This window comes from Furipterus horrens, unplaced genomic scaffold (assembly GCF_987537825.1).
Source record: "Furipterus horrens unplaced genomic scaffold, mFurHor1.1.pri manual_scaffold_1, whole genome shotgun sequence".
NCBI classification, from domain to species: Eukaryota; Metazoa; Chordata; class Mammalia; order Chiroptera; family Furipteridae; genus Furipterus; species Furipterus horrens.
The window spans coordinates 8,134,903-8,146,283 of record NW_028327171.1 but is presented as its reverse complement, the minus strand read 5'-3'; the positions used below and the strand labels follow the sequence as shown (position 1 = coordinate 8,146,283).

Here is an 11,381-nt window from a genome sequence, read left to right as displayed (position 1 = left end):
ACTGTCCCTTCTAAGCCCATTTCTGGGGTGTGTGTGCTTTTAGGAACCTGGCCCAGATCCACAACTTGGCCTGGTCTGAATTCTGGACGTAGGTAGGCAGGGGTCTGGCTAGAAAAGGCTCCCCGGACTTCCCCAGGATGCTATTTTTCATAACAGAAAAATCACGCCGTCTGTGAGCAGGGCTGCACCCACCCTCGGGGAACAAAGTGAATGCATTCACAACATTGTAGGAACTGCTCTGCCGGCTTTTTCTGCACCTGCCTTGGAGGGGCTGGCAAACCGTGGTGGGTGTCTCCCCCATATCCACTCCTCTAGGGCTCACTGAATACCAGGGGCTGGGGCTGGGGAGTCGCAAGGTGGGACATGCCTGTTGTCCCTAACGTGTGCACAGTCTGTCCCCATTAGTTACTTGGTGAAGGACAAGTCTGTGGACAAACCCGTGGGTAGTCAGTTCCCCTCAACACCATCCCCCCAACCCAGGAGATAAGTTTGACCAGCCAGGTGCACCTGCTTCTGTGGTGATGTGCAAAATCTACCCGAGGTCCCTGGGTAACATTGGTGCTGGGCAGGTGGGTGAAATGCCACAGGCAGAAGAGAGACAGGGGGACATTACAATAATAGAACCCTGTACCCTCCTGCTCTCACCAGGTCGGTCATCACCTGCCCAGGGGAGGGGCGGGGGTTGCTGTGGTGGACACCTGAGACTTCAGGGGCCTCAGAGGGGGAAGGAACCGCAGCTCCTTGGACAGACACCTTAACGCCTGAGCCTTAGTTTGCTCCTCTGGAAAATAGGTATAAATATTTCCAATTCATTTAGACGTGCTGTTATAAAACAATTTCCCAGAAAATGCAAGCTGGGTGAAGGTGTATAGTAAGCTCCCATCTGTGTAAAATAAAACCATGCTTAAATCTAGAGAGAACATTTCTGGAAAAATACCTAAGAAAGTATTAAACATAGACCCATTAGACAGGAGAGGATCTTTTGCACTCTGATTTTAAAAACCAACTGCACGTATTATATTTTTATTAAAATGTATTGAATAAGTTTACTGAATACATTTATTAAAATGTAATTAATATTTTTTTTTTTTTGCTAGGAAAAAAAAATAAAAAAAGAAAGGAAAGGATTTGTACCTTCAGGGGCTGTGAGAGAGAAATGAAATTCTAAGCCCAGTACCCGGTCAGGTTTGTTGCGTGTCTTCTCAAGACCCAGGGCTGATCTGGGATTAAGGGACTCCTATCATTGCACAGGGAACCTTCTGGACTCTTCCTGGCTGGATCGTTGATACTGATGCCCAGCCCTATGCTGAGCCTTTAGTCTTTCCTCCTGGCCAGGCACAGCCCTGCTCCCTGATAGAGGGGCGTGAACCGCGGGTATCATCGATGGGGTCGGGTCAGCCCCACCTTTCTGCTCAGGGAGCCGAGCCTCTGGGGGCTTTACAATCAGGTCCTGGGACTGGCGGGTGGGGCCCGCAAGCAGGGAAGGGCCGGCCCCAGACAAACAGACTCCAGTGTGCCTGTGCAAACACAGGGGCATAAAGGAGTCGCCTTGGCTGGCACACAGCATGTGCTCTGAGCGGCTGGGTCCCTGGAGCCTGCCCGTGACCATGGAGGCCAGAGCGCTCTGGCTGCTGGCGGTGGTCTTGGCCTTGGCGTCCTCCACCTCGTCTGGGCAGTACGTGGGCCTGTGTGAGTACTGTTCACCCTTCTCTTCCCTCCTCAGAGAAATGGGGGTGGGGGGGTGCTGGTGGCAGCAGGGGACCCAGGGCAGGGGGAAGGAATACAAAAGATCCAGTCTCGGGGGCTTTCTGTGGGCTTGAGGAAGGTAACCAAGCCTCCACGTTAATTTAATAATTGCCATTTCCCAAACACACACACTTTCCCTCAAGAGCCCTACAAACTGGGTCCTGCTGTCCCCATCTCAGACAGGGAAACTGAGGCTCAGAAAGCGAATAACTGCCCTGAGGCCACCCTCCCCGTCAGTGTGGAAGACAGGGTTGGAAGCCAGGTCCGCCCGCCTGGCAGCCAGCGCCCGGCCCCGCTGTCTCATTGCCTTCCTGGCGAGAAACCAAAAAGAAAGGCACACAACAGGGATGACTCCCAGAGCAATTCTGGCTTGTTCAGCCCTCGCGTGGCAGCTCCAGGTGGGGGATGCAGCGATGTCATTCTCCCAGGTTTGAAGAAATTAGGGCGCGGCTCTTGTCAGGTGACCTACTGAGCTGTGTCGAAGGCAGCGGTTCTCAGCCTGGGCGCCCGTTAGGGTCCCCAGAGCCCGGGATGTGCCAATTACAACTGAACGTCTCCGGGTTGGAGTGGGGCCTCGGTGGAGGTCCGAGGTTCCCTGCAGATCCCCATGTGTGGGAACCATGGGAGGAAGGAATTACAGACTGGCAGCCATAGAAGAGGACTTAGGTGCTTTCTGTATCCCTAAGCAGACCTGCAGTTAGGTGACAAGGCCGGGTGGACTTCTGCCAGCTTCAGACAAAGAGGCTCGCTTGGACAGGGAGCACTGGAGACCATAGGATGCACGGGGAAGAGCGGCAAGCCCACGGTCGAGGGGGCAGGGAGATGCAGAAAAGAAGTAAAAAGCTCAGCGTGCATTGTGACTTTCTCTATTGAATGCATATATCCTGTTATACTTTTCATTTGAAAGAAAGGACAGGGAGTTTTTATAGAAAAAACAGTGAAAGGGAACTTTGTTTCTGGGTCCAGGGGACCCTGGGTTTCCTGGGCCGCTGCCAGCCAGCCTCAGAGAACACAGGCCCGTAGTGACTCCCTGACAAGGTGCTAGGAGCACCCAGGTGGACAGCCAGCTCTCCTACAGCGTGTTTCCTCTTAAATATTGACACGGAAAGAGGGTTCCCCTCAAGAAGATGTTGGGGAGGGTTGTCAAAGCCTTTGAACTCAGGAGGGGGAAGGGGAGAGGGTGCAAACTCGCAAAATGAAGCCAAAAGACCAACCACAAGCCAGCAGGGTGCCGGCAGCTGACTGGGCTTTGTCTGGGACAGCGGAGAGCCAGTGCGCCATCCCGGCCACCGACAGGGTGGATTGCGGTTACCCCGAGGTCACCCCCGAGCAGTGCAACAGCAGGGGCTGCTGCTTCGATGCAAGCATTCCTGAGGTGCCCTGGTGCTTCAAGCCTCTGCAGGACACAGGTAAGCCGGCCCACGTGCCCACCCCTCGGCGCTGGGCAGGAAGCCCAGTGCCATAGCTGTCCGTAGGCGGTGGCCTCAGTCCATGGCTTCTTGCTCTGGGCAGCTGGCCACCAGTGACTGTTCCCGGCTGTCCTGGTGCAGAGCGGTTCGTGCGAAATACAAAAGCAGCTGTTTCCAGAAGGTGTCCAAGTCAAGCCACTATGTAGAGAGAACTGGTCTAAAACCTGTCTCAGAGGGAAATGGAAAATATGTCGGTTTGGGAAGCTGGGCCGTTAGGCCAGGTCATAGTCAGCAAACAAACCATGGACGTTTGTGACGTGCAGACAGCAGAAGGGTGGCAGCACTGGGTGTGGGGGTCTGATGTCTCTCCACACCCACTGCAAGTGCACCCCCTCCTTGCCCCTCCCTCCCTCAGTGGTGCAGTGGGGTGCAAGACAACCACCCCGGGAACCCCCATGCCAATAGCAGATGGCACGCACACAGATAGTTGCTGTCCTGGTTCCATCAGCCCCACCTCACACATCCTGGGCGTGGAGGTCACCATAAGCCATCTGGCAGCCAAGTGCCAGCTCACCTTCTAAGGAGGATAGCTTCCTGGAACCAGCTCCCAAGGGGCCACTTGACCTTTGTCCCAGGATAATTCAGAGGGGGGACTGGGTGGCCCTGCAGAGGCCCATCTCATTTATCACCTGCCTCCCAACATCCCTGGGCCTGGTGGGGCACGAGGTGGGGACTCAGCACTTCCCCGGTGACCTGGGGGGAGAACGCAGCATCAGGCACTGATCTTGGAGCTGAACTTGGCCTTGAGAAGGTGGGCAGCTGTGGGTGGAGAGGAGACCAGCTCCGGGTAACGCATCCTGTGATTTGTTTCCAGAATGTACCTTTTGAAGCCACACCCACAGCCCCCAGACACCTCAGGAGGTGAAGTTCCACACTCTGGAGCCCTGCCTGCTCGTCTCTGCTTCACTGTCGCCGTGCTCCAGGCCAGGCTTTGGCTGGAGCCTGATGTCTGGGACCTGATGCCTGACTTAAAGAATAAAAATCCATACCCAGCATGAGGACAGGCCTTCACTCCTGAGATTTTATGTTGTTGTGTTTTATTTCTGCCAAGTCATTCCCACTCCCTTCTCAGCAAGTCACAGACAGGGGACAGCAGGGGGTGTCACAGCATCTCTGAGCAGAGGGTCTGTCCCAGCCTGGGGATCAAGTGCAGAAAACAGCCCCCAAGGAGCCACCCCGCCTGTGGGTTTGCTGAAGACCTCAGACATAGGGCAGATGTCACAGGGAAGGTGGCGACCTTCTGCGTGGTCACTGCCTCCCGTAAGTTGAGCAAACATATTTCAATGTAAGTGTTACAAAATTATTAATATTATTAATGTGTTCCTTGGTGAAGAGAAAGCAAAAAAACAAACAAACAAACAAACAAACAAAAAAACCATACGAACTGGCACTTTTTTTGTATTTATTTACAAGTTTAACATATGTTTCACCTTGGGTGGCCCCCTTTTCCTTTTTTTCCTCTGAAAATGGACCTGACTATGTGAACAAATGCAGCAGGGTCACCTCAAAGATTTCACGTCAAGTTCTCATGAAGTTTTAGCAGCCCCTCCAAAGAGAGTTGTCCCCTCCCCTCTGGGACACGTAGTCCCAGGGATAGCGGGAGGGTTTCCAGGGTGGGAGGCTCAGGCAGGGTGTCCTCTGCTGTTCCTGTTGATGGGAGTCTCTTGGGAACTCAAGGACAGTTCCCCCACACACCTGGTCATGCTATGCAGCGGCCAGAAGGCAGTGCTGCCCACGGAGGGGGCTCCTGCTCTGAGCCAGCCTTCACCCTGGGAGAGAGACATCAGCTCCTCACAGAACAACAGCTTTTGTTCTTGAGCTTGCGCTTGGGACCAGGTCCCTAGATATCTCTACCCTTGTCTTGTAGAAAAGGAACCTGTCCCATAGCCCCTGCTGAAAGGGACCTCATCAGGGGGTCCAGGTTTCTAAATCCTACACCCTGTGTGTCCCCTCTAACACTTTCCAGGCCTTGCGGGGGAGGTTTCCAGGGATACCTCAGACCAAGGGGCTCAGGCAGAGAGCGGCCTCCTCGCTGGGGACTCTGCTGCCACCTGGGCAGTTCTCACCTGGAAGGCACCTTAGTCCCGCCTCTATCCCTCTCCTCACCCAGCCTTGGAGGCCAGGCCGGAGCTTAGCTGGAGGGATTTCAGGGTCACCTCGGGCCCTGGGCGTCAGCTCCAGCTCAAGTCACACAGCTGCTGCTCTGGCGGCGACCATCTGTCAGGCTCCTACAACCAGCTCTGCCCCAGCCTCGCTGCCTGCCGGGACCTTCTCTCTAGGGTGGCCACTCTCCTTGCTGCCTGACCTTATCCATGGTGACCCCCTGTCCCGCCTGCCCTTCCAAAGAATCCCCCTGGCTCACCTCTGCCTGCCTCTGCCACCCCTAAGCGCTGCCCTTTCTGCTCTGGACACCCTTACCAGCTGTGTTCCCACCGGCCCCTGGTGTCTGCCACTGTGTCAGGAGTGACAGGTTCCACCCCAGAATCTGCAGCTGGGGGGCCACTGCAGAGCCAGCCCCATCTCTCCACCCGGTCTGTGCCTTCCTTAGCTATGGCAATGCTCTAGATGGTTCGCTGCTTCCTCCTGCTGCCCTGGGGGGGGGGGGGTGTTCTGGTGTGCTTTCCTCCAGTGCGAAAGGATGACACTGGGAGGTTTGTCATGTCACCTGTGGTTGGAAGAGCAAGATCCCCACGGACATGACACATCACTCCCCATGCACGAGTCCTCTCACCCTGCCCAAGGGGCTCCGCCCTGTCCCTCCTCTCAAAGTGTCCCGAGTCCGTATCTGTCCCTGGTGGCTCCCCCAAACCACTCCACTGTTCAAAGATGCACAAACAGTGCCCAGGGTGGCAGTACCCCCCACTCCGGCAGCCCTCAGCTGTAGTTCCCATGGCCTTGGGTAGCCCTGTGCACCCGCCCGCAGCTGAGGACTCACTGCCCTGTGGGCTGGGCATCCCCAGGTTGTGCTCCCGAAGCTGAATAGCTGCTGGGTTTCAGAGCTGTGGGCTGCCAGGGCCCTCGGAGGACCTCACCACTCAGGTGGGACGTGGGCACTTGGTGCCATGCTTGCTTCCTGCACAGACCTGCTGGGTGAGGAGAGAGCCAAGGCCTGGGCCAGGGACAAGGGACAGCCCCACCCTGGAGGCAAGAGGATCCTGAGACTTCTGCACTCTGCCCTTCTCAGATGGAACCCACAGTCCAGGTGACCTGCCATCACCCCCTAACAGACGTTGCTGTCACCAGCTGCCTGTCACCAGCTACCTGCCACTCAGTGGCCAGATCAGAGCCACTGCTTCTTCATCAAGGCCACTGACACCACCCGGGGGACAATCCTAGCTCCTCCACTCCAGACGGCAGTGTCTGTTCTGTTGTTGGCTGTCTGGGGCTCATGTCCTGACAGTGTGCTTCCCCAGGGTCTCAGGGGGACCCCAGGCCAGACTCAAGAGGCTGAACCAAGGTTCTTCCTGGCACAGAAGCCTCTCGTCTGAAAGTGGGAGGGTAAGGAGGTGCAGGGGGAGGTGAGGGGCTTGATCTTCCTCTCCCAGGGCTCCACTGTCTCTCCCCAAACTTTTCTCTGTTGTTCCTGCAGGGGTCATGGGGGTCACCATGCAAAGCAGGCTCTGGCTGTCTGCCCCATGCCCCTGGGTGTGGGTCAATGCAGATGCTAGCCCCACACCCCCAAAGCCAGTGCTTCCGGGAGTTCAAGCAAGGGACTCAGATGTGAGCATTAGAATCACCTGGGGAGCAGGAAACATCTCAGAGTTCTGGTGATCAGATCAGGGTCTCTCAGGTGGGCCCCGCCCAGAAGCATCTGGCTGGGAGGGCAGACACCGGACATTGAAAGCAAAGTGGGTGGAGAGGGGCTGAGACCGCTGGGAGGACAGGAGCTCCAAGCTGAGAAGCAGATGCTGGCCCGGGGTTCACGGTTGTTATGCTGCCACGAAGCCTCTGCGCCAAGATGACCACAGACACCTGGGGACCCACCAGGCCACTTATTGAAAATGCTACATTAAAAAAATCAAATATCTTGATCGCTGAGCTTGGGGCGTCCCCTTCAGTTTTGTGCCTCACCAGGCCTAATGGGGGTGGTGGGCCCTCCCTGAGACCCCAGGTTTTACTTTTGGGCCAGACAGCTGGGGAGATACTGGGGAGAAATGGGTTGTCTTGGAAAGAGGGTGGGGACACCTGGATAGGAAGTGAAGGTGCAGGGTGATGAGGGAGGTGCCAGGTGACCCTCCCCTATCTGGGTGGGGGAGGAGGGGGCAGTGGTAATCTCATAGACGAGTTCACAGAGCACCAACATCCGGCCAGACCACTGACGGTGACACAGCAAGACACATTCCAGCCCATTGCGCAGTAATGTCTGACCTGGTGCAAACCACACAGTGACCAGCAGTCCCCTCTGCTGGCTGACAGGAGGGACTGCAGCTTCCTACAGCCACAGCTACATGTGGCTTCATGTCTTCCCTCCAGACAGGGCTCTGAAGATACCCACGACACAACTGTCCTCCCTCCTGACAGCACTCAATCCTGATAAAGCTGGAACCTCCTCCAAGTCCACAATACAAGCCCAAATCCTGCAATAAGTCCCCTCTAACATCTCCTTACTGAGATGCCCCTCATACATGCAGTGTCCCTCACTGCCACAAGGGTATCAACCTACCCTGGTGGTATGTGTGCTCCTGGGGTCTTTGGCAGGAGGGTGTTAGCAAAATGCAGCCAAAAGCTTGGTGTGGGTGATGGAGGCTCAGGGACACATGGTCTCACCCTGTGGTCCCAGTGGGACTGCACTGCCATAGGGGACAGTTAAAAATCTATAGGCATGTTTCTGCATGTCACATGAATGAGGGGTCACCACTGGCTTTGAGTGGGCATAAACCCTACGAGGCAGGGGTCTGTGATATGCTAGTGTCCTGTGGACTTCCCAACATCTTGCTGGACACTGAGGACAGCTGCCAAGCTGTGCACAACAGTCTGAGACCAGAATCTACTTCTGCTTAAATCTCAACACAGTTGTTCTTTTGATTCTGCAGTGTCGTGTAAATCAAGGGACGACATCTGTTTAGCTTGGAGCTTTAGCTGAATTGTCCATCTTCAGCACATCTCTCCTGGGACAGCGGCCATTGTGGTTTGTGGCTGTCTGCCAGGGGCTGCCTGCTCTTCTGCAAGGCATGTTCATGGCGATTCTGGGCAGAGTACGAGCCCCTCTGTTCTGCCACGCCCCTTAGTGCCGGTGTGTGGAACCTGGGTGCGCCAAATACAGTGGTGTTGCCTTAGTTAGTCCTTTCTTTTCCTTTCTCATATTTTATAGAGAATTATGCATATTTATTTATTTATGTATATTTTATTATGTTGTTACAGTAGGCCTAATTTTTTCCCCTTTGCTCCCCTCCACCCAGTACCCCCCTTCCTCTCCAGCAACCCCACCTCCCTTAGCTCATGTCCATGGGTCATGTATGTAAGTTCTTTAGCTTCACTCTTTCCTATACTATTCCTAACTTCCCCCTGTCTATTTTGTACCAACTGATTATGCTTCTTAGTCCCTGCACCATTTCCCCATTTCTCCCCTTTCCCCCTCCCAGCTGATAACCCTCCAAATGATCCCCATACCTATGATTCTGTTCCTGTTCTGGTTTTCTTAGTTAGATTTTGTTTTTGCTTTTTAGATTCAGTTGTTGATACTTGTGAGTTCGTTGTCATTTTAGTGTTCATAATTTTGATCTTCTTTTTCTTAAGTAAGTCCCTTTGACATTTCATATAACAATGGCTTGGTGATAATGAACTCTTTTAGCTTGACCTTGTCTGGGAACTTCATCTGCCCTTCCATTCTAAATGATAGCTTTACTGGATATAGTAATCCTGGTTGTAGGTCCTTGTTTTTCATCACATTGAATACTGCTTGCCAGTCCCTTCTTGCCTGCAAAGTTTCTTTTGAGAAATCAGCTGATAGTCTCATAGGCACCCCTTTGTAGGCAACTCCCCACTTCTCTTGCTGCTTTTAGGATTCTCTCTTTATCTTTCATCTTTGGCATTTTAATCATGGTGTGTCTAGGTGTGGTCCCCTCTGAGTCCAGCTTGCCTGGGACTCTCCATGCTTCTTGGACTTGTATGTCTATTTCCTTCACCAAATTTGGGAACTTTTTCTTCATTATTTTTTCACATAAGCTTTTGATTTCTTGTTCTTCCTCTTGTTCTTCTGGCACCCCTATGATTTGGATGTTGGCATGTTTAAAGTTGTCTCAGAGGTTCCTGAGCCCCTCCTCATTTTTTTCAATTCTTGTTTCCTCATTCTGTACTGGTTGACTGTTTTTTTCTTCCTTATGTTCCAAATCATTGATTTGAACCCCAGTTTTCTTCCCTTCGCCATTGGTTTTGTGTGGCTTTTTCTTTGTTTCACTTAGCATAGCCTTCACTTCTTCCCTTATGCATTTGCTGTACTTAAGCATATCTGTCAAGCCTGTGAGCATCTTTATCACCAGTGTTTTGAACTCTACATCTGTTAGGCTGGCTATCTCCTCATCGCTTAGTTCTCCCACTGGAACCTTGATCTGTTCCCTCTTTTGGGCCATGCTTCTCTGTTTCCTCATCTTGACAGGCTCCTGTGTTTATTGCCTCTGTCTTAGGTAGAGCTGTTGCACCTGTGACGTTGTAAGGGGTGAAGCCTTAGGTATTCATCAGTATAGGGCGACCTGTTCCACCACGTTGTGGGGCTGTATGTAGAGGAGGGGCCTGCGAGGGAACAATGCTGCTTGCTCAACACTCACCCCTTTTCCAGGCACTTCTCCCACTTCCGTATGGGACTGGCGCCTCTCTAGCTGTTGCCCTGGCCATTGTTCCTAGAGTGAGTGAGTTTGCAGACGTTCTAGGACTGTGGGGGCCCTTTAAACAAGCAGACTCTGCTGAGAGACCGGCAGTTTCTTCCTCCGCCCCAACCCCCACTGGTCTGCACAGTCAGAAGCAATGAGGCTTGATTTACACCCGGTGCTGAAACTGAGCTGTGTGGTCTGGTCTGGTGCTAGGAGCGCTCCCCAGGTGTCCCTCCTGACTTTTTAAAATGTGTGACTGCACTTTCTGCTGACCTGGATTTGTAGCCAGGAGGGGCAGCTGTGAAGGATACGCCTGCCTACAGCAGGAGCCCTTCTAGGAGACCCTTGTACAGTTACAGCACCTCCCACATGCCATCCTATCTAATTCATTTTACAAGCAGCAATAGTACTGGGTAAAGAAATTAAATAGTTCATATGTTTTCAACCTTGTTTAAAGGCCCATATTAATTTTCTAGGTTTAAAAATGAAACACTGAGCTGTGGCCGGGTGGCCCAATTGGTTGGACCATCATCCCATCAGAAGGTCATGGGTTCAACTCTCGGTCAGGGCACACAGCTAAGTTGCAGGTTCACTACCCAGTCAGGGTGCTTACAGGAGGCAACCAACTGATGTTTCTTTCTCACATCCGTGTTTCTCTTTCTCTCTCTCTACCTCTTCCTTTCTCTCTAAGATCAATAAACATATCTTCGAGTGAGGATTAAATGAAAGAAATGCTGAAATTCTGACAAACTACACTTGAATAATTACTTCCAAGTACTCACTTGCCAGGACCTGGCACAAAATCCCACTGAGCCCAATTCGGTCACTGAGTTCCGTGTGACTCCCTGAAGCCACCAAGGGGTTGAGAGCATGGTCTTCCTTGAGAAATTTAAACAACATTCTTGGCTCTGGACAGTTGAGGTTATTTAAGTACCCAGTGAGTGCTAATTAATTTTAAATTTTTTGGCTAGGGAGTGCTATAGTGTGGCCTGGAAATTTTTTTTCACCTAGTGCCAGGAGCAATCTTCTATTTACCCTTACTTTATAAACGAGGAAACGGAGAAGATTGTTGCAGAACACAAATTGCTAAGGTTCAAACTTGGGATATGCCGGCCACTTCTGCTGGGCTTCAGGTAATACAGTCATCATTGGTGGACTTCAGGCTCCCTGAGCGCTCAGCTGCCCATGACTATCCTTTGACCAAATGGCCTTCACACCTCCCATCAAACCTACCACCTCCTGCTCAGGGTTCTTCTCACCTTTTCATCCACCTGCGCCTCAGGGTGAATTCAAATAATGAACTGGGTTTTGTAAGATCCAGGGATTATTTTGATATCAAATAGCTTCCTCGCTGACTTGA

At 52.7% G+C, this 11,381-nt stretch overlaps 1 protein-coding gene across 1 annotated transcript; it reads left to right on the top strand.

The window, feature by feature from the left end:
- Window positions 1-1,549: 1,549 nt before the first annotated feature.
- Window positions 1,550-4,213, top strand: TFF3 (trefoil factor 3). Its single transcript, XM_090271928.1, has 3 exons — window positions 1,550-1,689; window positions 3,009-3,155; window positions 4,030-4,213. Exons 1-3 carry the CDS (start codon window positions 1,566-1,568, stop codon window positions 4,041-4,043), a joined length of 285 nt encoding a protein of 94 aa, XP_090128054.1. The 5' UTR covers window positions 1,550-1,565; the 3' UTR covers window positions 4,044-4,213.
- Window positions 4,214-11,381: the final 7,168 nt, after the last annotated feature.

Excerpts from the sequence above, each read along its gene's own strand:
- TFF3 (XM_090271928.1), top strand. The coding sequence starts at position 1,566 with ATGTGCTCTGAGCGGCTGGGTCCCTGGAGCCTGCCCGTGACCATGGAG. Across the intron at positions 1,690-3,008 it reads TGGGCAGTACGTGGGCCTGT|CGGAGAGCCAGTGCGCCATC; the intron begins GTGAGTACTGTT and ends TGTCTGGGACAG.